General features: G+C 40.2%; 1 protein-coding gene across 1 annotated transcript; it reads left to right on the top strand.

Moving 5' to 3' along the window:
- Window positions 1-5,957: 5,957 nt before the first annotated feature.
- SEMA4D (semaphorin 4D) lies at window positions 5,958-25,969 on the top strand. The gene is made up of 14 exons (XM_035569213.2): window positions 5,958-6,084; window positions 8,400-8,545; window positions 9,799-9,861; window positions 11,682-11,780; window positions 13,017-13,110; window positions 14,041-14,154; window positions 15,459-15,610; window positions 17,360-17,535; window positions 17,643-17,799; window positions 18,541-18,763; window positions 19,205-19,320; window positions 23,436-23,608; window positions 23,832-23,875; window positions 24,977-25,969. Exons 1-14 carry the CDS (start codon window positions 5,991-5,993, stop codon window positions 25,888-25,890), a joined length of 2,565 nt encoding a protein of 854 aa, XP_035425106.1. The 5' UTR covers window positions 5,958-5,990; the 3' UTR covers window positions 25,891-25,969.
- The last annotated feature ends 273 nt before the right edge of the window (window positions 25,970-26,242 follow it).

The raw sequence follows: 26,242 nt of genomic DNA, 5'->3' as shown, positions 1-26,242 counted from the left end.
CCCTGCAGCTCTCCTCACAGAAGGTTTCAGCCTAAAAATTTTAGGCACGACTTGCAACTGGGAATTTCAGTTTCCTCAGAATTTTTGTCCTCTTTTAGCACTAGCACGCATCCTTCAGCAAGCTTTGTGGTGCAGGTAAAGAATGCATCAAATGATCTTAAAAAGCTTCACCTAATTTGTGAGTACCTAGTTAACTATAAAGTATTTCTGATACAGTTTGAAATGTAAATAATCCCATGCTCTACATTTATATGAGTCATAAAGGGACACTGGTCTGTTAGTTTGAGGTTTTAACTTACTTTAGCAAACAGTTTGCGTTGCATAATAAAGAAAAGATGATAGTGATGCTTTCCATCAGCCAGTCTAAAAATGGCACTGTGCTTCAGGTTGTGAAAGGGTGAGATCTAAAGCAAGGGGTATTTCCAGTCTGTCCTTCTACCAGCTTAAAATAAACTACGTAAATAAAACTCAGTTGTCAAAGGTGAATTGTATGTTTCTGTCTTTGTAATTTTGACAGGTAATGATACAAGTATTGCTAACTTTTCCTTCTATTTTTGGAATCAAAGACTAAGCAAATTGAAAAAATCAGGTTTAAACAAAGTCTCCCAGTGGGAGTTCTGTGGTTTGCTTTTTCATATGGAGCCTTAAAATCTTTGTTATCGAATAGGCATCAGTAAACATTGAAGCGGGTCTGTATTCTGCTAAAGTTTCTCAAAGCCTTTGAAGAAAATTATTTTTGGAAAACATTTTATGACATCTGACAGATGAATCATTTAACCTCCCCCTTTTTTGCCAAAGGAAGCAGCTCTAAGTTTGCCTGTCTCTGTATTGAGCTTCCTATCCCTCATCATAGTAACCCTACTACTTCTGAAAGCACATAATTAAATTGTTGTATTTATCTATCTTAAAAATAGATAGGTAAGTTGCCCAGGAAGGTTGCGTGTTTTTTGCTCCTGGCGGGGCAGGGGATGCCTGGTGGCCAGCTGCTGCTTACTGTGAGGTGACGCCTCCTTTGCTCTGCCAGGGCAGCGGAAGATGCGGAAGTAATTTGATGGAGAGGCAGGGAACTGTGAGTGTTTGAAGGTCTGTCTTCCAGCCCAGAGGAAGGCGGTCATCTGTCTTGCAGCCTCACCGAGGCTTGCATCACCTGTGGCAATGTAATTGCACGCAGCTGACGGCGTTCCTGTTTTCTCCCGTAGTTTTCCCCTGGTGGTGCAGTGGGTTCTTAGGTGTAAAATGTGGGTGCCTCTGCCACTGTGGAGGCCCAGGAGCTGCGTTTTCTGGATGAGAAGCAGCAAGGCCCTCTCCCTGGGCATGCAGTGTCTCTGCTGCCAGCCCGGTCACTGCTGCCTGGGGCTGCTCGCTCGGTCCCATCTCCTGCACTGCTCTAAGGGCGCCTGAAGTGCTGCAGCCCCTCTGCGTGGGACCTGGGCCCTGCCGTGGAGCAGCACCGGAGCATTGCCAGAAAAGATTGTCCAGGGGAGAGCGCCGGGCTATGTGAAGAGATGGGGAAGTGCTGTGGGCACTTGGTGTGAGCAGGGAGCTGTGAGAAGACACCAGGAGGACCTGCGCCCACCTTGCCTTTGCTGGGGGAGGTAGGGTAGGTGCTGTGCTGCTAACGATCCTCTCTGGGGAGTGACGAGGCCCCAGCCGTGATGTTGCGTGCTGTGGGTGCCGCAGCTCATTGCCATGCGGTCCGAGGCTTTGTTGAGGAGATAAGGAAAGATCCATCCAGCACTTTGTGCAACACCGAGCCGAATTCAGGAGTTGTGCAATGTAAGTAAGTACTTATTAAAAGAAAAAAGGGAAAAAAATATTTCAAAATCAAGGTTGCAAAACTGGGCATTTCCTAACTTTGAAATTCCAGAATTTAGATGGATTGGGCAAGTATCCCACATACATGTTGCAGCTTTACCATGTTGGCTGGGGAGAAGACACTGACCTCTGGTTGTTCGGTGTTGCATTTTACTGCTTGATTTATAAAATTTATCTGGTAGTGATAAGAGTTGCTGAATTCACATCTCTGAAAGATGAAACTTTACTTTCACAAATACCTCTTTGTGCTTCCTTTTGTGCCTGTGCCCCAGAGGATGGGAAAGATAGCAGTCTTCTTCCTGTTGCTGGTTTCTCAACTTCTCCCATTGCAGAGCTTGTGTTTTGTGATGAGAGTGTTTTTCCAGAAGAAGGTGGACCAGAGCACTGTTTCTTTCCAACAAGTCTGTCAAGTACTCACCGGATGCCACTGACGTGGGCGATGTGAGAGCCAGATGTTTTTCCATCTCAGTAACAGTCAAGATTAGATATTAGGAAGAAATTCTTCACTATGAGGGTGGTGAGGCACTGGAGCAGGTTGCCCAGAGAAGCTGTGGATGCCCTGTCCCTGGAAGTGTTCAGGGCTGGGCTGGATGGGGCCTTGAGCAGCCTGGTGTGGTGGGAGGTGTCCCTGATCCCTGGCCAGAGGGTTGGAGTTAGATCTTTAAGGTCCCTTCCGACCCAAACTGTTCTGTGATAAGTTACTATGGTAAGATAAGCCATTGCAACTCCCCGCTTTTGTAATTTGAGTTAGTTTTTTTACATTGGTTGTTCACTATAAGCAATTAGGCATCCTGAAACGTTCCTTTATCTAACAATTTCAATTTTCTATCCTTTGAGAGAGCAGAATGTCGTCTCTTCTCTTTTCTCTGCCTGTACACTAAAATTATGCGTGTCAACAGGGGTGTTCACAGCTCTCAATTTCCAGCTGTGCCCTGCCAAACTGACAGGAGCTCTGTTAATTGTTTCTTCTTCTGTAGTTGCCCTGTTTTCAGACACCATAAATACAAGCATTATGGAAAAGTCATGCAAGTGGTGTACACATTATTTTGCTGCAGTTCATCATAATACATTGATTTAAAAACATGAGCAGAAGAATGCCTAAATGAAAATTACTTGTTTAAATTTACTTTAGAAAATTTAAAATAATTTTACAGAAAACTGAAGAGTAGACGTGTGGCCACTTTAATTAGAGTTTAATTGTGTAACTAAGCATTTCAGGTTTCTTCCTGAATTACTTCTTAAATGTTCTTGTTTTCAAGCAAATTATAGTTCATTTTTAGGAGTCAAACCTAAAGCATTAGGAGACCTAACTTCTCAAAAATGCAAAGCACTCAACTCTAATTAAAGCCAGTGAACACTGATGGAGCTGAGCTAATTTGGAAATTAGGCCATTGTCTGGGTCTTTTGCTCCTTCTACTCTTTGTGTTATATCAAAACAGGTTCATATTCGATTGTGGATGACTTCCCAGTGGATGTGAGTGAAGGAGTTATTCCAGATAATTTTCAGCACAGGGAAGGGGGGAGGAGAGTAATTAAATTGAAGGCTAAATTAAAGGACAAGTTCCTGAGTGCATTTTCATCTCTATTTAAACTAAAGGGAGTGAGAACATCTTGCACTGTTGGGCACGCAGCATGCACTGTGGTGTCCCACCCCTCTTTTTTAATACGCAAAACTTTACCTGCATTCAGCAAATAATTCTCTGCAAGTCAAATGTATTAATGTGAAAAAGGCTCTGTCTTACAAACCTATACAGCAAGCCCATCTGTGAAAGGACAGACTTCTGCTTTGTGTAGCTGGAGGTGTTCCGTGGCCACACAGCAAAGTAAGCACTTACCAGTCATTTTGTCATCTTCAGAAGGTAATAACAAGTTGTAGTAACAAGACTTTTTTTGTCATTTTTCATTTTCTGAGACAGGTGATCTAAGCTAGGAGTGTAATCATGGCTATGGGAAGGCTCAGGTTCGTTCATCACGAAGATCTGCTAAACCAGCAAAGTCCAGAAATTTTATAGGACTTGAGAATTCTTCTCTGGAGACAGTACATGATTGCTTATTGATGGGACTGGTGCTGAATAGTTTTGTTCCAGCAGTTGTTTTCATTTTTTTTTAAACAAAGAGTTCAGGGGAAATGATACTGCGTTGAGTCTCTTTTACTAACAAAAGATGGCTTGAAAAGAATTAATAGTGTAGAAATAATGGCCCAGGGTTCTTTCTTCAACGTGCTCTTTTCCCTCTTACATTTCCATTAAAATAGATTGCTAAACTGCCTTGAACTTAACCATTGAACTACTGCTCGCTCTGTGAATACTTACCTGTAAAACTATTTGCATCAGAATGTGCGAGATACTTCAGCAGCTCTGATGCAAGGGGACTGTTCAACAGGTTGGGTAGCAAAGCGGGGTTGCTTAGCTTGGGACAATAAACAGGAAAGGTGCAAGACAGACAAACAAGTAGGCAATGCCATAAAAAACAGAAAGATTTGTATGATCCATTACAGCAGTTGGATCTCACCCAAAGTGGTTACCAGAACTAAACACTAATGATAAAATAATAGTAATAATAATTTAAATCCCAGGCTCAGTTTGAGCAAATTGTGATTTTTTTTTTCTTAGTAGGCAAAAGATTGTTAGGAAGAAAATAGTGTTTGGTGGTTTTTTTGTTAAATCTTGTGTAATCATTGAGTAAACCAGATGTAAAAGCTTCTAATGCATGTGGATCGTCTGCTCAGTGGTAATGATTACTTCTGTGCTCGTAATGGATTGCTCTCTGCAGTTTCCAGAGGTCCTTGGCCTCTGCCTGTTTAAAGCCGGCACCTCTCTCTCCCGGAGAGGAGGGGAGAGGAGAAGCTGCTGGCACCACTCCTCTCCCCAGAGACATTCTCGCTGCAGCTTCTGCCCAGCTTTTAGCACTGGCCTCCTCACGTGCTGCCCATTTCCCCTGAAACGGTACGTCGGGCTTCGACACTGCGTGCTGCTGTTTGTCGTGGCATGAAATGCCTCTTTTTGCCCTCCCACCCCCTCTAAAGTGTACAGCCCCACAGAGATACCCCCCAAATTACCTAAATGCAGTAATTTAGCGGCCGATGAATGCGTTCACCGCCCCTCACCAGTCCGTACTGATGTTGAATACTTGGATGAGTCTCGACCTTGGAGTGAGTGTAGGAAGGTGGAGCAGTGGTGGCTTGTGGACAGGTAGCACAGAAGGTAGTGAATGGTTTTGGTGATCTTTCTGGGCCTGAGAGTAACAGACAGACTTCCATATGACTGTCTAGCACTTTGAGTGTTTAAGCATTTTCTCCTTTTTTTTCTTTCTTTTTTTTTAAGTACATTAAAAGTACATTAAGTACATTAAGTGCATTAGCTCTTTGTTAGGTGAATTTCTTTCTACCCCCTTGCACCTTGAGTGCACAAGAAGACTTTGCTAAAAATGACGCTTCTGTTCATAAGATCCCAAGAACAGGAGGTGGGGCAGGTTTGTGTAAGTAGTATTTAACATTAAGCTGCACTTCTTATGTCTCTTGCTCTGTGAAATTAGTCTCAGTAATTTTTATCTTGGTTTGTGTATTTATTGTAAGGGTGGGATTTTCTTCAACTCGCTATTAAAAGAAAATGCATAGGTTAAAGTCAGGTTTTGAGCATTAAACATAAATGACAGCTCAAGATACTTATACCATGTGTTCTAGATGGGAATGACTACTTTCAGTTACTGTCTGTATGCTGTGTAATATATGGGAAGTTTTTAAGGAACCCTCACTTTCCAAACTGAGCTATGCAGGCAGCTGTAGAAGTATTGCAAGATCACTGCAAGCAATATGCTATTTTTGGCAATGCTCAGTTCACTTTCTCTTCTACTTACTGTTCCCCTCCTCTCTCCACAGCATCATTTATTTCTTCAGCGAAACTGAAGAATGCGCTCAGTAGCGCTTCTCAGCAGCCCTGCAGCCCGTGGAGAGTGTGGGCAGTCTCTGTACGCAGCATCCTGGAAAATGTGCATTCCCTTGAAGTGATCTGCTGAAAGCACATACTTAAAAGACTGTTCCAGCCTGCCTTGCTGCTCTGCTCTCAAGCTCTGAAATGCCTGCTCTCTAATACTGCCTGGAATTTGGTTTTCTTCTGCTAAAGAAACGCAACCTGCTGCAGTTATCCAAGGAGTCCAAAAGGGCAAGGACAGTGAAGATGGCTCTGTGCGCTTTGTGTGCAGTTTGGGCTATCTTTGTGGAAGTGGCAGTAACATTTGGTCCGGTACCAAGGATCACTTGGGAACACAGAGGTAAGAAGAGAAATAGTGTAATAATGAAATATTGCAACAACATCAGGGTTTGTGTGTGTCCTTCCAGCCTGCTTGCAGAAAATTTAGTCTGTTTCTGCTGGCTTTGCTTAACCTGTAGTGCTTAGGACCAGAATATCCAACAGTGGCTTGAGCACCGAGTTGACTTCTTGCGTATATATCCTTCAAACAGCTCTGAAAATGTGACTTTTTAAAGGAGGAATTTCAGATTGGGATTTCTCTGCTGAAGATTCTTACAGGTGAACCTTGCTCCAAGAGAAAAAAAAAAAACAATAAGTAGATGTATTTTGTTTTAATCAAGTTATTAAGAGACAGAACATAATAACAAAATGTACCTCTCCAGCTAATACTCTCTCTCTTTTTTTTGTCATTGATCTTCTTTTAATACTTTTTTGGACTGAGGTGTATGTTGATGCTGAATAGTCCTGAGCTCTAGGTACATCACTAGGTAAAGGAAAACGTTTGGCCTTCTTCTGACAATGTTATTTGATGCCTGGAGTTGAACCAACCCAGTGTTTTCCACCAAACACTACTTACGCTGTGCTTGAAGTTGCAGCAAATAGTTGTAACATCCCAGTACAGTTAGCGGGATGTAGCACAAAGAGAGCCAGTAGGGATCAGATATTCCTGTAGATTTTGGGTTTAATTGTTCAGCCTGGGTCTGAAGAGAAATCTAGAGCACAGGCTATGGAATAGTGCTTCTGTTTGTGAATAATCTTTTTTTTTTCCCCCTGCACCCTCGTGTCATGGATGTTTTAGCTTTTAAAAGCTTTTGTCTTTGACTCCTGCTTTTACTGGTAGTTAAAGTTAGCCACCCAAGTGTGCTGCAACCAAATAAACATATGGATAGTATGAAGAAGCAACCATAAGTAAAGATATTAAATGCTGAGGAGTCAGGCTGTAGGAAAAAATAAATGGAGGTTAAGGATATAGTTACAGTGAGCTGATTTATGAGATGGCTGTAGAGATGCTTTTCCTTTTTATTGGTATAGCAATAAATGAGTTGCTGATATACTGCTTTTTCAGAAAGTAGTCTAGACAAGGCTAGCAGTTCCTGCTTAGGCTCCTTGGTGCTCTTGTGTTGTATAATAGTTCAAACTTAGCAAGTTGCTGTTTAGTGGTACTATACATCACAGACCTATCCAAATTACTCAAAATAAATTAATTTTTTGTTCATTCCTGCTATTTCTCTGTCTCTGTCTGCTAAAGATTGTTGCATATAAGTATAAGAAGCCTACTTTAAATGGGAGGGGGAATTTAGTTCAGTGGAGGAGTGAACAGGTAAGAGTTGTATAAACCAGTTCATCCTTTTGGGGAAAATGTTGCTGCCAAGTGAAAGATTTTAAAATTGTGTGCTTCAGAATCTAGTTGAAAATGATTTTTTCCCAAGTCTTGCAGTTGAAATAGTGCAATTTCTAATGTTAGAATTGAGAAAAATAATACGTTGTTTTCTGCCTATCTCTGAAAATCGAAGCTTTATTGCATGGTAGATTATTGCACTAAGTACGGCCTCCCAAGCTTTCAGTAGTTTTTCTATGTTGTTTGTACACACAGAATAAATATTCCTGTATATTAATCATTTTGTGTCATCTTTCTCCAAGCCTTTCTGTTCCAGTTCGCGTGCTTCCTCATTCCACTGCTTCTTTCCCCCATGTTTCCCCCTTTTCTTCTTCTTCCTTTTCATCATGATTTTCCCACATCTCTTACTGATGCATGCAATTTATCTCCAATCTCCACTTGAAAATCAGCTTGTTGACACTGTGTACATGGCTTCTTTCTAGCTTCTCTGTCTCCTTTCTCCTGTGATAATCTCTTGAAATGTCTTATATTAAGGTGCAGGATTTTTTTTTGAGAGATTTGTCTTGGGAAGGTGCAAGGGATGCGGTGAACTGTTTAGTTTTCCACAGTAGGTGGGTATGTGGAAGTGAGAAGGTGAGGAAAGAGCTGACAGTGGATGTGTAAAATGAGAGGTTTGGAAAAAAAGGAATTAACAATTGGAAAAAAAAATAAAGGAAGACATGAGTTATGGGGATCACTGCAGGAGGAAATTTGTAGGCATTTGAAATAGAACTAGAAAGTAGGGACCATTGATTTTGATGTCAATGATGGGAGCTGCTGTTTCTGCTGAACCAAGCTTCTGAGGGGGTCTCTCATCTGTTATGTGTGTTGTCCAAACTAAGCTTTGTTGCTTTCCAGATACCCAAGGGCTGTTAGACAGCTTAGAAAAATGACCCATAAACTTGACCCTAAGTGATCATGTTTCTTCATGTGGTGCTATTTTCCTTTCGTTTCAACAGAGGTCCAGCTAATACATTTTCATGAATCAGAAGTGTCAAACTATTCAACCTTGCTGTTAAGTGAGGACAAAGATGTTCTGTATGTAGGAGCCAGAGAAGTGATCTTTGCATTAAATGCAGTTAATATTGCTGAAAAGCAGCATGAGGTGAGTATGCATTTTAATACACTATTCTCCACATAAAAGTCATATCCCAAATTTGACTTCACTTTCTGATACCAGCAGCACTGTGCTCTAGATGTTACGTACCTAAAAGAGAAAATACTCTGTCTGGGCTACCTCAGTTTTATTTCTGGAAGATGCTATCGAGTAAAATATGTTACCAGATGAGACGAAGAAATGAGAAAATGAAATACAAACAAGTTACTAGAGGTCTCCATAGGCATTTTCTCTTTGGAGGCAGTGTGCTGGACTAGAGGGACTTTGTATATAAATTGGCAAGGTGGCCCTTGTATACATTTTATTGGTGGGAGTGGGCTGTATCTCCTTTTAATCTGAATCAGAAGAAAATTAATCTGAAACAGAAGCAAAGTTGGAGCTTGCTCAGGAGTGGCAAGCTGCAGGCATGCCTCTGATGCGATGAAGGCCTTGTCCATTAAGTTTCAGCTTCTGTGCGGTGTCTCTAGCTGTGTCTGCACAGTAAGCAGCAGTGCAAAGAGGTCTGGTCCAGCTCGCTCAGAATTAGCTCAGTTGCAGAAGTGCTCTCTGGGTGTGCTGACACTTGGTTCTCAGAGTAGGTTAACCCATGCAGAAGCCTGCTAATGCAATTCTGTTGCTGCAGGTCCTTCCCAGGCTCCTGCTTCTCACACACCAGCAGTACAGGCTGAAGCTTAGAGACGTGGCATGGAATCACCCAGGATGTTCTGAAAGATGCTCTATAATTTTTAATATGAACAAAATGTTCAGGGATGATGATAGGAAATTTCAAGAGTATATAAAGCTTGCTTTCCATTATTGTGTGTGTAAATGTCAAAGTTGTACCTCTTCACATAGTATAAATTGGTCCTATAACTTTTATTTTTTTAAAAATGTTTTCTCCAGTTTGAATTAAAGTGAGAAGTGCTTAAAACAGATACTCTTGCACCTCCCTAAAGCATACGTTAATGGAGAACTTTATAAGTAATTTGAGAGGAAAGATAATGATTAACCCAAAAGATACTAGCAGTGGTTCTGCACTCCCTAATGACACATGCATTTGGAAATGTCACCTCCTCAGAAAAGAATGGCTTTGAACTTTTGAAAGCCACTTGCAAAATGAAAGCTACTTGCAAAATGACTTATATTTGCTACAGACAGTAACCTTAGAATTGCTTGTTTTGTTCGTTATGCAAGGTCTGAAAATACTGCAATTGTGTTAAAGTGCTTTGAATGTACCTTCTTATTACTTGTTTTTCACTTAGTTGCACTGGAAGGTCACTGAAGATAAAAGGACTAAATGTGCAGTCAAGGGCAAATCAGAACAGGTATGTTCTTTTATTGGAATTTAAGAAAGATATTTTATGCTTAACTTCAAGAGGAGTGATGTTAAAGAAGAAAGGCTCCAAATGTTTGCAATTAAAATTTTCAAATAATCACCTAAATTCCTTAATAAACTTGAGCTTTAGAAACTGCAGTATGCTTAGTCTTTTTTTGGTAATTTCTAGTTCGTTATTTCTTGCTGTTGAATTTTATTTGAATGTTAAAAAATCTGAACACACTAATGTGCGCTTAGTTATTGTAAGTTTTTCCATTAATTTGAGAAACAAACACTACTTTCACTGGGGTAATTGATAGTAACTGTTGTTTTATTAGCACAATAACTCTACACCAACATTTGATTTTCTAAAATGATGGGTTATCTTTTTTCTGTAGGGCATAGGGTTTATTTATTAGGCCAGCACTTCCCACCAGTGCATTTTTCACTAACTGTATATCCACCTTGTGACGCTGAATGCCTGTGCTCCTTGCTGGTCTGGCTGCTCAGACAGTTCCCCGGCGCCTGAGCAGCCCAGTCTCCTCCCAGCTTGGCAGTGCAGTCAGCTCAGCCCGAGGGCTCCCTTGGTGTTTCTGGCATCCACAGACCCCTCTGGACTGTCGGCACACAGGCTGGCTTGCTCATATTGCCATTCCGTGGACATAGTTTCTATAAGGTGATTGACCGTAGGTGGGGATGCCTGATGCCTTACCATATGTGTTGTGCCACATGGTAGAGCAATACAGTAAAGCGAGGGTTTTCTTGGCAAGATTCATGGTCGGGCTTTTAGTACAGGTTTGAAAATGGAAAGCTGCATGCATTGCAGATACAGAAAGCAGTACTACTTTACACTTAAAGGGATTTGACATCAGCACCCCAACATCTACAATTTCTTTGGTGCCCCCCCCCGGTTATAAAACCCCAGGTGCATTCCGGGCCGACAGACATCCTGCATTCAGGGGGCTCATTTGAAATGGAGTAGGCTATCTCCTTTGCTCAGCTATCTGCATTTGCTTGGACTGAGAACCATCAAGGCAATTTACCCGCCTAAGGTGAGGTGTGGCGGGCAGTTAAGGACCATTTCCTCTTTGACTCTTCCTGATGCACTCGGAGTTTTTTGTGTTCTCCAGGTTCAGTGGGGGTTACTAGCAATAATAATTACTTACAGCCGTGGTGAGTGCATCAGAAGTGAATTTATTCCTCTTGTGCGCCTGCACGCACTTCATCAGATGGTGTCTGGGTCTCCACCAGTCCTTTGCAGAGATCATTGGTGGTTGTTAGAAGGGATGTCAGACCCTTAGAAAGAGCACTTGGTACCACAGGATGACGGGGGTTGGGGGGGAGAGAGACATAAGTAACCAAGATTTGCTGAGGATTTAATGGTCTTAGAGGTCTCTCTCTTAAGATACAACCTTGGCTATCACATACTGTTTCATGTAGGCTTGTAAAGGATGACAAATTCTAAGATGTACTCCGTTTTTAGGTAGTCATTCTCATGGATCAGGTATATCTCTGCAGTTTGGGCTTTGATGAAACAATCTGAGATGCCCTCCTTTGAGCGTGCGGTACTCAGACGTGTTACCCTAACAGGTTTACCGCGGCAGTTGAGCACTACTGACTGTAGGAAAGCAGCTGCTGCAGGACTCGAGCTCCCAGAGGTTGTAAGGTGGCAGTGTCCCAGTGGTGACTGTATCACCCAGCATTACTGGGGTGGTGTGGCATGAGTAGCGGCAACACAAGAGTTGACAGTGCAACTTTAATTGTTTTTTTATGTTGTAACATGGAAGGTGTTGCTTATCAGACTGGTCCTTTTCTTGTCCCATATTACAGACAGAGTGTCGTAATTATGTACGTGTTCTGCAGCAGCTAAATGACACTTTTCTCTACGTGTGTGGAACTAACGCGTTTCAGCCAACGTGTGATTACCTGGTAAGAACATACAGATTTTTTAATCCAGTAACAACTTTAACTTAAAACTAGCTCATATAAACAATGAGTTAATCTCTTTTCCCAAAGACACGTGTAATTTCAGTGCTGGTAATAGCATTGAAGCATTTATAATACTGTCTCACAGTGATGATAGAGTACAGAAATAAACCATACTGTTCCTTTTTCAAAACACTGAATTACTGATTCACCTTGGTTAACAGCAGATTTACTCTTTCATAGCTTTCATAATTCTCTGTGTATTGTACGTTTGCGTAAAAATAATTTCTGAAACTGAAATGACGTTCTTTGTGACTTCCATCCGTTGTTGAATCTCCCTGAAATTTCTCACATTTCTGACTCTGCTTGTCTCATCTCTGCTTCTGGCAATGCCATAGCTTCATAATGCTGAGCACTTCAGAATAAAGTCTTGGCTCAAAATCAAAACTCCCTTTTCTTGTTGCTGACTCTCACATTGTTCTCCTTACTATGGCTCTTAATGATTCTGAAATTTAGAAATCTTGTAGTTATGTTAAAATTTCATCCTTTTTTTTTTAATCTCCCCTTCCTGCAAGTCTGTCTGCTATCAGCTCTGGAACATTGCCAGAAGTCACTGTCCTTAGCCTCGAATGTGTTCATTACACAGTGTAAATAATCACTTCCCCAGTACTGTTGCTGTAGGTCTCAGTCATCTTACTGATACTTATTCCCTTGATTTTTAAGGGTTTTACAAAGTAGCAGTCAAAGTACTCTCTTGCTTTTAAAAAAAGTAGTTGGATTATAATTATACCCCATCTCACCATTTTATCGTCATCTAAAAATTGCTCAGTCCACTTCAGAAAGTCATCTTGATTTCTAAAACTGTCCATTTTTGTGCAGGCTAATTTAATAGTTGCAAGTTTTGCCTTATATTGGTTAACTTTTAGGCCTTTCATATTGTCTGGCTTTTTGGGTTTTCTTTCTTAAGGTCTCTTTTTATGTCTGGATTTAAACTTTTGTCTATTCTTTTCTGCTACTGCCCTCACAAATTACAGGATCACATTTCCTCTCTGTTAGACTTGATAAAACTTTTCTGAAAACTCAAGTGCCTTCTATAATCTTAAAAAATAGGTATTCCAGGCTGAAAGTTACTGGTTTAGTCTATTAATGTGTGTTTTTTTGTTACCTTTGCATGATTTGGGTGGCTGAAGGAAAAAGTAAAAATGGTTGTTTTTTGGTTTTCAACTTCATTTTTTGCAGAATTTGATTTCGTTTGAGCTCGGAGGTAAGAATGAGGATGGTAAAGGCAGATGTCCATTTGATCCTGCTCAAAGTTACACATCTGTTATGGTTGGTAAGTTTCTTCTTTGCATACCTCATTATTATGTATAAATATTTGGTCTTCTCCACTATCATTCTCCAGTTGTTCAATATTGAAATGGTAGATTGGGGTCTGTATTTCTAAATCTTTAATGTGTAACTAGATAGACATAAAAATACTCATGTAGTCAACCTTAGTGTGTGTCTTAAAAGGAGAGCACAGAACTTTGGCTTGTTGTGAAAGCAACTTTTAAAATAACAACTTTCAAAATAATAGTTTTAAGTGCTTTAGTCCAGGTAATCTAAATGTACTTTGACTGTCTCTGTATTATAAATTACTGTAATTTCAATAAATTTAACAAGTAGAATTTTGACTTTTTTGTAGACATATCCATGAAACAGAGCAGGGAAGTGAGACATTGTAGGAACGTAACCACATGGTTAGACACCACTGAATCTTGATTTGGTAAAGCCAAAATGGCTGTGTTGTGGTGTCGCAAGATCATAAAAGAGAAACTTGTAGTGACAGAACAGGAAATGAAAAAGTAAAGGTCTTGCTCACTATGTTGTTGCCTAAATTCTTAAGTTTAGTTTGAATATTGGCAGCATGTAAAGAGAAAAAAACACTTAGTTCAAAACTTACGTGGCATTTCATATGTATCAAAATGCAAGTTTACTTAAACTGCAGGTTTACATAGGAAGTGTTAAAGTACCCTGAAAACAGTGCTAACTTTTGCCAGTTGCTTGTGTTAGAGCAATAATAAACCAAGTGTAAAAGTGTTAGCTTTGAGAGTGGTCAGCAGAAATATAAACATAGAAGATATGTCTGGGGCAACTGAGAGGAAATCCTTGTTTATCGTTTCTTGTGGGAAGTTAAAGCTAACATAGTCTCTTGAAATATTTATATATCTTGTTTGGTATCCAGTGTATAAGAAAGTTTAAAATATTTGTTTTTGTGTTAAAGATGAGGAGCTTTATTCTGGGACTTCCTACAACTTCCTGGGAAGTGAACCTATTATTTCACGGAATTCTCATCAGAGTCCTCTGAGAACAGAATATGCGATACCTTGGCTTAATGGTAAGTGGGTGTGAGAACAGGCCAGATCAAATCATTCTTCCTTCTTCAAAGTCACAATTCCAGACAAAGAAATTTAAGTTTCCTTTCAGAGGTAAGGAACAATTGTCCACTATCCCAAAGAGGATAGCTTATGTAATACTGGCGTACATTGAGGTGTAAGTGTATGCACCTGTGTGTGCCTTCAAGAGATTTATTTTTATTTTTTTAGAAATTTCAGAACTTTTATCAATACTGGCAATGAAAACAGCTTAGAGACACAGACTTTAACGTATTGTTAAATGACGCAGACTTTAACTTATTGTTAACTTTTTGTTCATATCCACTTGTTCATCTTTGCTATGATACAGGATACCTGTGATATAGTATGAAGGAGAATGTTCTTTGTCTTTAATACGTTTTCAAATCGATAAGTCCATGGTTCCCAATTATCTCAATTCTTGAATTTCAGAACTTGCTGAGTTTTGGGAACTCTCAGAGGTTTGTGGCTTTCAGCCATAACAGTCCAAAATCATAAAATCGGCATATTTAAAAAAAAAAAAAAAAAAAAGGATAAGGAATTTTGTAGCAAATTTTGTAGTTTTTGTTATGTTTAGTATTTCAGCTAGCAGCACAAATTCTAAGTGCCTGGTATTCTGTGTATGTAGTTGAAAGCTGTTTTTGCAAGGCAGATATGAATTAAATCTTGAGAAAATGTCTTCTGATTTCACATGTGGAAGCTGGATGACAGCAGTGTGATTATGCATATTTGAAAGCCAACGGAGTTTGGGAGTATGCTTAGTGGCTTTTTTTTGTTTTTTTTTTTTTTCTGGGGCTGTTTGGCCTTTGTAAGGGTTCAACTAACTGCCAGGTTTGCAGGTGCTGGTAGCTGGCCAACCTTGGCAAGTTATTACTTGCACTTTTTAGCTGATTTTCTCTTTAAATATAAATGAACCATATAAAGATATACCATATCATTTCTCTTACGTTTGTATTTCGCTTAAGGAGCACCTTGGCTTTTGGTCAGAGGAGAGGCAGGCAAGGGAAGGCAGCTATACAGACCTATCAGAAAACCATTCTTGAGCGTGGGTGAAAAATGTGAAGTAGTGAGATACAAGACCTTAGAGATCTCTCATATCTCTTAGTCTGTTGTATTTTCACATAGCTTTTTTTCTCCAGTATTTACATTTTTTATTTTTTTTAAGTGTCTGTTAGTTAATGAGCAGTGAAATACAGTGCGACGTTTGGGAGGACTCCTAGAGCATCTTAGAGGGAATCAAGTTATAAGAGTTATATGTAATATAAAATTCTTCTCTTTGTATCTATAGAGCCCAATTTTGTTTTTGCTGATGTGGTAAGAGCAGACCAAAACAGCACAGATGGAGAAGATGACAAGATATACTTCTTTTTCACCGAGGTGTCTGTGGAGTATGAGTTTGTTGGAAAACTGATGATTCCAAGAATAGCTAGAGTGTGCAAGGTGGGAGAGTTCAATTTCCTTTTACTAGTTCAAGTGGGTTTTGTTTATTAATGTAAAAAAAAATACTTATTAGAAATTAAATGGAAGTGGTTAAACTTCATCTCATTGAATCAGCAATTTTAATCTGTTTCTGAGAACTGAAAAAGTCTAATTGTTGCTTTGGAAACAAATACTTGGTTTAACTTAATGGTGAAATTTCAGTGCATCTGAGAGTTCTACCCGCCTTTGGGGGCTAGGGGAGAAGAACAAGAAGACAGACAGAGAAGATGTCTCTTCTTGTTGTGTGGTTTGTTTTAACTGTAAGTTTAAGTACAGTCCTCTGGGAAAAACTGACTTTGGTTGTTGCTGAGCAGCTAGGACATTTGAGAAGAATTATAGTTCTTGACTAGTAGCTGTATACAAGCAAGACTATCATCTACTGTAGATACAGCTACTTGTAGCAGATGGGACTTCCATGAGGCTGGCAGGACTGCCAGAACCTCAAACAAAACAGTCACCATCAATCTCATTCTGTCACACTTAGCATGTTTAAACCTCAATATTAGGTTGAGTCAAGTATATACCCAGGAGTGTTGATTAAAAATTTTGCTGATGGAAGACATTTTTATTTTTCCAGTAGAAAATGTTGATTTAACAAAAAACCTTTTGAATGGAATGTATCAATTTCCTTAGTATTTTTTTTCCAACAGGAAATTTATCAAGCCATTTCATTTTGATGAGGTTGAAATGCTTTATTTTGACTTTACTGTTTTATATTTAAAAATGGAAGTCAAAACATCAATAACAAGTTAGTGCCTTTGAGATTTCCTTTAAACAAGCAGCTGGAGGCAGGTTTACTTGGGGGTTATTATTGTGGCTCTCTGCCCACTGACAGCTTGTGAATGCTTTAGAACAAGAGTATCGCAGAATGAGAGCTTTATTGCTGCTGTTTGATAGGAATAGGAATCAATGCACATTGCAGATCTATAGGCATTTATACTTAAATTTTACTTAAATATACTTAAATTTTGCAGATTTTCTTCAATTCTTTGCATAACAATACTGGATAATGAACAGGAAATATTAATAGTGATCAAATATGTCTGCTTTTGTAAAGAAGTACCAGTTGCAGCTCGAGAACTAAATATTTTGAAACATTTTAGTCTAGTCAAATATATCTTTATTTCTTCAAGTCTTGATACTGCATATCCTTATTAAAAATGGTAACTGCTCACAGGATTAGGCCATAGGTGCATTTTTTCTAATGGAATTGTCAATATCAGGAAGTTAAATGCATATTGCAATGTTACAACTTAAATCCTTAATGCTTAGATGTCAGAGAACAAATACAAAGTTATTGATCTCTCTTAAAGGAAAGGATATGTATAATATCTGCACACTTATTTTAATCGTTTAATGAACATGTGTGTTCTATGAAGGTACGTTGCTCATCTCTGTTTTTCAAATGCTGCTGAAGTCCAGTGCTTTTAGAAGTCCCATGTCTCATCTTAATCACAGGTGTTGACAGAAACCTTTCAGTGTTATTTCTGTTGACTTAAATTAATTAAAAAATAATAATCCTGTGACTTTAGTTTTCTGTATATGAATATGTTAAGTTATTGATGTTGCTATAGATAAAATCTTAGAAAAAAATAGAACGGTTCAGTAGCATTTTAGCTATAGTCCTTAAATACGAAAATGCTGCCTAATTTTCCTCAAGAACACTTCTACGCTTCCTTTTTTTTTTCTCCTTCTTTTTAATGCCAAAAGAGAGACCAAGGAGGATTGAGGACTTTACAGAAGAAATGGACTTCTTTTCTCAAGGCCAGATTGATTTGTACCATCCCTGATAAGAATTTAATTTTCAATATTATCAATGATGTCTTTATTCTCAAATCCCCAACCTTGAAGGAACCAGTGATATATGGAGTTTTTACCCCACAACTGTAAGTGTGATACAGTCTTTCCCTGGATTAATACTTTTGATCTCAACTAGTTACTAAAGCAAGTAATAATTACTTATGATTTTTCTTCTTTGTTCCTGTACTTGTAGGAATAATGTGGGGCTGTCAGCAGTGTGTGCATACAATCTGTCTACTGTAGAAGAAGTCTTCTCAAAAGGAAAGTATATGCAGAGTGCTACAGTCGAACAGTCTCATACCAAGTGGGTACGGTACAATGGGGAAATTCCTAATCCTCGACCTGGTGCAGTAAGTTTCTGTATCTTGGATTTAATGACTAATGTTTTTAATGTGCAAGAGTAAAGAAACGAAACAAACAAAAAAACTACTAAAGCATACTATTAGATTGCCCTGATACGGATATTTCCTGTTGTACAGATTTTGTAGAAAAAATGCTTCAAGTGATTTATTCCAAATGTTGTATCTGGGGATCAAAGTGTTTTTTTATTTATAGTTAATTGCTGTTTTCATATTTTCATTATTTTGCTACTCATTTTCTAGTGGTGAAATAGATATTAGTATACATCAGGGACCATCAAAGACTTTTTAGTTCAGGTGAATAGAAGTATAAAACAATTGTTGCATTGTCTTTCTAGGTTCAGCAGGTTTATCGAATGCAGTATGTTGCTTTACAAACTAAAATGCTAGTAGTGCTGGGTCTCTTCCATACTTTTCTAATTTTCTCATGTTTCCTGCAGTTGTCCTGTTGCTACTGATAAGTAAGAGGACAGTTAGAGGTAGTTAAGAAGCATGGGAGTCCAGAAAGAACATTTTGCTAAAATGTATTTTGGGTCTAAACAAAAACATAGTATGAAGCATTTGCTCAGAGATCAGCATATTGCAGAAGCCAAGTTGCTGCAGGACCTGAGTACCTTCTGTGGTGTCCTTACTGGCCAAAATAATGTGCAGAAGAAAATACATGTGCCTGCTGTTACGATATAATTCAGTGTCTTTTTTTTCTTTTTTTCTTTTTTTAATTTTAAATACCAGTGCATAAACAACGAAGCCAGAGCATCAAACTACATGAGTTCTCTGAATTTACCAGACAAAACATTGCAGTTTGTTAAAGATCATCCTCTAATGGATGATTCTGTGACTCCAATGGGAGACAGACCCCGACTAGTAAAACGAGATGTGAAGTACACCCAGATTGTAGTGGACAGAGTCAGAGCACTCAATGGTACCATATATGATGTTATGTTCATCAGTACAGGTGAGTTCTGCAAAACACTCTTTTTAATGATGATTCTCTAGGCTGAAGTATGCTCTAACAGAAACTCAAAAGATTTCCGTATTTACAGCGCTTCTACATCAGGTGGTATTTTCACTAAAAAGTGGGGAGCCACAGCGAGTTAGTGGAGAACCTTGCATGCTTTGAAGAGCTATTGCAGGAGAAGAACTGCAAAACTGCAGTGAGTGCAACAAAACAAACATGAGATAATCCCTAAGATGTTATTCTGTGCCCCAAAACATTTTTTTCTTGCTCAGAACTCCTTACAGTGGCAGGTGTAATGGTTGCCTTTGGCACAGAATGGTGTGAAGTCTTCAGCTGAAGTGCAAGCATATAATTGATACAAGTTATAGTAAGTGTGCAGTTCTTCCCTGTCTTTCTATTTTAAGAATCTTACTTAAATACATTACTCTGTTGTTGCAGATCAAGGAGCCCTGCACAAAGCTATCAGCTATGAAAACGGAATGCATATTATTGAAGAAACACAGCTTTTCCCAAACTTTGAGCCTGTCCAAACACTCTTGCTTTCATCCAAAAAAGTAGGTGCTACAAGCATCACAGCATTCATCTTTTTTTTCCTCTTCCACAAAACTTAACGAAGTATTAACTTGTAACCTTGTCATGATGAAAGACCATCACTATGCAAACTGCTGAAGGCTGCACCTGTAATCTCTGCAGCAGTATCAATATATTTATTACCCGATACATTCCATTGCACTGGATAGGTGGCATGCTTCTGAAAGCATGCAGATACGGGGAAGGTGTGTGTGGTGGTGGTGGTGATGAGAGAAGGGCACAGGTGTGCAAGTCTTCACTGTGCTTGTACAGGAGCTGAAAGCTGTAAGCTGTTTATTAAAGGGACCGGTTTTTAGGTTAGAAGTAATGTAAAAATCCTGACCCCTTGTGGCCAGTAGAAATCCATGAGGAAAAATCCTCAGGGAATTAATAGAAGAGTGGTGGTGTATTTTTTCTGAGGAAGCAGACCTAACAGAAGAGCAGTCCTCTCTAGCAGAGAGACTCAAGATTTTGTACCTAGTTGGTTTCTGCTGTCCCAAACTTTCAAGGCTGGTTGTGTGTAGTAGATTTATTGTGAGAGTAGGCTCTTTGGTGCCGTTGCTGGTGTTGTACTCCAGACAGGATTGCTGGTGAGGTCCTGCCTGCCAGACGAGAGGGCTTCAGTTGCAGCTGGAAGACACAAGCTTTGCTGCAGGCTACAAACCCAGTGGTCGTTCTGCATTATTAAACAATTGCTGGGTTTAATCCCAGAATGATTTTTCAATATAATCATATTGTGAATTTTGTACACTAGCCCTTCTGGTCCTAGTTAATCAGACTTGCAGATCCGTAAATGCCTACAAAAGTATTACCCTAAACAGTGGCTTGTAGCATCAGACCCTTCAACTGTTGAAATTTCTGGGCATCTCAAGGAAAGAATGACTCTGTTTAAAAGTATGTAGTAATCTTACTGATGTTCAGTAAGTACCCAGTGATCAATGAATTCTCGGATATTAGGGATTTAGGAATACTGCCAAGATATTTTAAGAGCAGCTTTTACTTTTGTGTCCTATTTATAAAAAAAAAAAAAAAAAGCTCTGCCAGCGTGATCTATTCTCTGGAAAAGAACTGCATGCCGAAATTCTTCCAAGCTCATCTTGCATGCTTAACAGTCCTTTCATGCTTGTAACAGAAAAAGTATTGAGAAGATAGAATATACTTTTGACAGACAGATCAAAGTCAATGCAATTTAAAAACTTCCGTGTTCATAGATTTCAGTAATATCTCTGCTTTTGTATTTGTATATATGATGCATCACACTGGCCTGGTCACCGAATCACAGCATGGCTCAGGTCAGAAGGTATCTCTGGAGGTCACCTGGTCCAACCCCCCAGCTCAAGCAGGGCCACCTATAGCAGGCTGGCCCAGACCATGTCCAGACGGCTTTTGAAAATCTCAGGTGTAGGGTTGAAATTACAAACGCACGTTTACTGCGCTACTGATAGGACCACAAGCTAATACTCATTCTTGTAGTTGTGAGTACACTATGCAATCATTCATGTACTGGCTTAATTATGGTTCCTCCATTTCTGGGCAGTGGTAGTGAAGGGATAGGCATTGCAACCTGATGTAGAAATGATGGCACTGCATTTACTTGCCCTGAACCCAGCTGCCAAGTTCCCAGTTACTCAAGAATATTCCTGAAAGAGGGCAGTGTAAGCACAGCATAGGCACTTCATAGGGAATGCAGTGTCTTTTCATGCCAAAAGTTCTCTCAAACTTCAGAATTGAAACTAAAACACAACTTCCTTTATGGTACTGTGGTGCAGAATCTCTTTATCTTCAGGAAGTAAAAACCTCTATGTGGCTGGAACAACTTCTGACACCTAAAACTGATACCAAAAGCTGAAGCAGTGCTGTCCAGCACACTTCCATGAAAGCAGCAGTCCTTTCCAGTGATGAACTGGAGTCTGGGCTTGGGTGCTGGAGACATGGAAGTTGTGTAGTTGTGGTACCAACCAAATGGGGGTTACTTCTGCTCCCTGTCGTGGAAGTTTGAGCTTTTGCCTCCTTGGACAGCCAGTAAGGAATCGCAGTTAGTTACAACTGAAGTCCTTCATACAGCTGGTATTTTGATATGTGTAGTGGCATCCCATAGTAAATGATCATCTACAAGTGGACAATAGTTGTTCCCCTTGATGATGGGCTTCAGACTACCCTGAAGTAAGAATCCTTTCTGAACACCATAGTGTAGTACTCTCCAGGCCCTTCTCTTACACCTTCACCTTGCCTGGAGGGTTGCAGTCGGTCACACGAGCCTACAGCAGGTCCTCCAAACCCCTGTTTGGCTGAAAGGTGTGTCTTGATTTTTTAAGTGGTCTGCTCAGTTCTCCACCTGTTTCCTGAACTCCCAGGCTGCCGAGGCACTGCAGCCTGTGCTCAGTGTTGCCCTGCTGGCTTGGATGTTGGCTAGCAGAGCACTAGGGAGACAGACTGCAGTGCATCAGGGGGAGCTTTCTGGCAGGGTGGGAAGCTTTTCCTAGAAAGCTGTGTGTCTCTCAATGCTGCAGACTTATTTCTGGGGACGCTCGAGCACAGACTAACACTAACCTAAGGTAAGTTTTAGGATGAAAGACTGCATTTGAATGTATGTCTGTGAAGTTTCATTCTCTTTCAAAGTCTATCTTCCAGCAGTGCCGGTATATTTTTTTTGTCCTGTTTTGTCTTTTGTCTTATAGGATCAAGTTTTTCCTTGAAAGTCATCTGAACACTTCATATATATGAGGGATCTAAACTGATTTATGCTTGATCTTGTTGCCGTCCTCTAGAGACTGCTGTTAGACACACTGTATCATTCTTTAGTTTGGTCTTAAAACAGACTTTCTCAGTCTCATCGCATTAAAGAGACTTCCCTGTTCCGAGTCCTCATGGGAATGCCTCTTCACATAACTTAGTGAAAAGGTGACAGTGAGCTCCCGAACCTCAATTCAGCTCTAAGATGCCCTCTTAGCTTTTTTTCCTCTTGAGGCTGTTCTTGATGTCAAGAACAAAAGTCTGTGCCATGAATGTGAGGTTTATGAAGAGCCTTGCTCTGCTCAGAGGCTTTTTTGGATACCTGCCTATGCAACCATGTTCATCCTGCCAGGGTCAAGCAGTCTCACTGCAGAGACAACCCTTTGAGTGCATTTCTACGTACTGAAATCTGTGCAGCTGCAATACAGAAAGAAACACTTGATGCTTGGATCTGACTTCTTTGCCATGACAACAGCTGTAGAGTGCCAATAAATTCACTCAGTATTCTACTCTGGATGGAGTAGATCCACTGCGTAGGTGGGTGTACTGTTTGGTTTTGTATGCTCTGCCTCTCAAAAGTACTAGAGGGTAGGTCACTGAGTTTTGGGCTTGCAGGACAGACGTCTTTCTTGAAGCTTTGCACAGCAGCAAGTAAATTCACAGTGTACCTTCAGCCATCAGTTTCTCTGAACTTTGAAACAGATGAGTGAACGCAGTTGTCTTATCTTTTATGACAAGGAGGTTCAGGATGAGTGTGATATTTTCCTGGTGTGCTCAGGGTAAGACTTCTTTGTGATCCCCAGCAACAGCAGGTCAAGCAATCGTTGCCTTTATACCCCCCTTTTGCTAGGTATTATGCCAACGTTATTTTCTTTGAACTCTATTCACTATTCCTTGAGTAGCAAGTAGGCAGTTACAAGATTCAGATGTAGGGCTGACATTGATGGCTCTGCAGAGATCTGAATGGTCAGCAGTAGGGCTGCTTTGGCTTAAAGGGAGCAGGAGTGGTAGAAAATACAGTATATAGAGAAATATAGTACATAGAAAATCTTCCCTTTACAGGCTTGTTATGTGCCCTTTGCAGCCTTGTCATTAGCATATGCTTGGCTTCCCTTTTATGAAGGTTATCAGTGCATTCATATTTGTGGAAAAACTATTTAATAAAGCTACAGTTAGGCAGTTACTTTCATTTCTCATAAAGTGTATTGAATTCAGTTTTTTATTCTTTTGTCTTTTTCCACTTCTGGTATCACGAATATTTTACAGCTGTATGTATGTACCTCTTTACTTTTAAACGCTTTTCAGTTGCTTCATGAACTTGATTGTTCCAGTTTGAGAAAATGATTGGCTGTGTGTCTTTTTTTAGGGCAGAAGATACCTCTATGCTGGTTCGAATTCTGGTGTGGTTCAGTCTCCTGTGGCATTCTGTGACAAGTACACCACTTGTGTTGACTGTGTCTTAGCAAGGGATCCTTACTGTGCTTGGAAACCCCTTGAAGCTTCCTGTGTTGATATTTTTAAAGAAAGTGAAATTGAAAGGTAATGACAGCCTTTGATTACCGTTAAGTTGCAATCAGTATTGTATCAGTCTTGCTCCTTACCAGTAATTTTTAACTGAATGTTTTCAAATGCAGACTTTTTTTTTCTATCCATTAACTGCATCTGTCAAAAATATCTGCTTGTGCTATAAGATAAATTTCATTTTACATGAAAAATTAGGAAGTAAGATTTGGAGTTGCAATACTTGTGCTATGTTTTACAGGAATTGGATCCAGAACATAGGTGGAGATGCATCTTCTTGTTCTGGTGAGTTACAGTCTTTGAAGAGCTATTTCTTCACATGTCTAGGTGGAATAGTGAAAGAGTAATGTTTAGTTCAGCTTATTTCCATGTTTATTTGGACTTTTGTTTATATCTTAATAGGTATGAAATTCTGCATTTTAATGTTTGAGCATCTGTTTGGCCTCTATGTTGTCTTAAAATGTCTGTATTTGTGTACATTTCAGTGTGCAGTGCACAAACCTCTGAAATGATCGGGGGCACCTCAACAACGCCTTGTGAATGAAAGTACTATTTACCATAAGTAACTCTAGCACAGAGGCCTCTGTCTCTGTGATATAACAGCATTTGACATTCTGCTGTGAGCCTTGATAAGTGCTTGGTTATTGCTGCTGGATCAGATGAAATGATCCTGGAAAAAAGCTAGTTTTATGATCAGAGGGGAGGGGGGCTCAGAACATCATGCAGAGCAACTGAAGTGCTCTCCAGTGTGCTTTAAGGCAAGTAACTACAGGTCCTTTCTTTATAGCGTGTTGCTGACATCAGATCATGATCTTAAAGAAGACTAGTGTTACAGAAGATTTGTATTGCAGTAAACAGCACTTTGCTTTACTGTTTTCATTTCTAATCCAAGCATAGTGAGGACTGCTGTGAGTTTCGCTTGTTAGTTACATCATTGTGGGCATGAAATATAGGTGCTGATACTTTCCAAAGAGATTTGAGTACCAGCACTTTGTCAGATTTCTTCTCGGATATTTTGTAGTTGCTGATCTACTTTAAAATGCACTAATTGCTTTTAAAGTGATACCAAGTTCAGCATCTTTTGTCAAATAATGAGTCTTCTCAGAGGCACACTCAGTTGTGGATCAACAAGGTCTCACCCACTCCCTGGAAATGGAGGCTGTTTTGGAGTTTGAGGTGTCCAATCTCATAGTATTTTCTGATTTCCTGTACACAGCTGTAGTTGAGCGTTTCACTGAGACTCTTGCATGCTGTTGTCTTGGTCTTGTCAGATAATCTTAACACCGTAATCTTTCCATTACAACTAGCACGGTCTCATGAAACTGTACAGATTAGACCAAACAGGAATCATTGCTGATACTTTGCACGTTTATTTTGATGTTCCAGATAAAGTAAGAGAGAATTCCCTACAGCATACATTCAAGCATGGGAGCACAGCAGAGCTCAAGTGTTCTCAAAAGTCCAATCTGGCGCAGGTAGTTTGGAAGTTCAGAGATGACGTACTGAGAGTGGAGAGCCCCAAGTACCGTCTGCTGGAAAAGGCACTGCTCATCTTCAATTTGTCAGAAGGAGACAGTGGTGTTTACCAGTGTTTGTCAGAAGAAAAAGTGAAGAATAAGAAATTCTCTCAAGTGTTGGCTAAGCATGTTTTGGAACTGAAGAAAGTCCAGCATACTACAGCAGGCCCGACGGTGGCAGCTGCACCCACAGAAGGTAATAGTGATGTACCAAAAGTGTCAGCTGTATCAACCGAGGGGTCTACCACTCAAACCTCAACCACTCAGATTGTACCAGTGACAACTGCAAGGATAACAAAGCCCATTGGCCCTGTCCTAACAAGCGGAGCCTCCAACACAGAGCTCTTCAATTCAATTCCTGACGCAGTCCCAGAAAAGACAATGTTCCTGAAGTCAAACGATAACTTCCTGTTGATGTTCCTATTCCTCTTCTTTTTTATCCTCTTCTTGTGCCTGCTCTCCTACAACTGTTACAAAGGGTATTTGCCAGGACAGTGCTTGAAATTTCGCTCAATCATGCTGCTGGGTAAGAAAAAAACAAAGTCAGATTTTTCTGATTGCGAACAAAGCGTGAAGGAAACCCTGGTGGAGCAAGGCAGCATCAGCCACCAGAGCGGGGAGCAGCCGAAGCCGGCGCACGACACCGGCTACGAGACAGAGCCGGACTGCGGCAACGGCCAGCTCCAGCCCGGGGACATGCTGGCGCCCAGGGAGGCCAAGGACAAGCCTTTCGATGTGAAGTGTGAGCTCAAGTACGCTGACTCAGACGTGGAGGGAGACTGAAGGATGCGATCTTCGGTTTCGGTGGTGGAAATCAGCTGCGGTACCACAGCTAGCTTTGAACACCGAGCGCGTGGTCATGACCGCTGAGCCATCGTGGGCTTCTCGCGCTTCAGCTATACAGCAAGCCACTTTGCATTTGGATCTCACCAGATACTGAAGCGGTGTTCTTGTCTGCAGACCATAGCATCTTGTATTGTACTGTCATTTTTTTTTTTTTTAAATGGCCAGTTTCAGATCCCCATTTGTTTATTCCTGGTTTTTCCACCCAACCCTGAGCACTTCGCTCTGGTGAACAGTTGCCCAGTCCTTTCTTGGCCCTTTTCTTCCATAGGATAAAAGTGACTAATTCAGT

The sequence above is a fragment of the Cygnus atratus genome, chromosome Z (genome assembly GCF_013377495.2).
Source record: "Cygnus atratus isolate AKBS03 ecotype Queensland, Australia chromosome Z, CAtr_DNAZoo_HiC_assembly, whole genome shotgun sequence".
NCBI lineage: Eukaryota > Metazoa > Chordata > Aves > Anseriformes > Anatidae > Cygnus > Cygnus atratus.
The sequence above is the reverse complement of the archived record's forward strand: the minus strand, read 5'-3'. Positions and strand labels throughout refer to the sequence as shown.

Bases quoted from the DNA above. Each gene is read 5' to 3' on its own strand.
- SEMA4D (XM_035569213.2), top strand. From the start codon at position 5,991: ATGGCTCTGTGCGCTTTGTGTGCAGTTTGGGCTATCTTTGTGGAAGTG. The intron at 6,085-8,399 runs GTAAGAAGAGAA...TCGTTTCAACAG, and splicing joins GATCACTTGGGAACACAGAG to AGGTCCAGCTAATACATTTT. The intron at 11,781-13,016 runs GTAAGAACATAC...CATTTTTTGCAG, and splicing joins AGCCAACGTGTGATTACCTG to AATTTGATTTCGTTTGAGCT.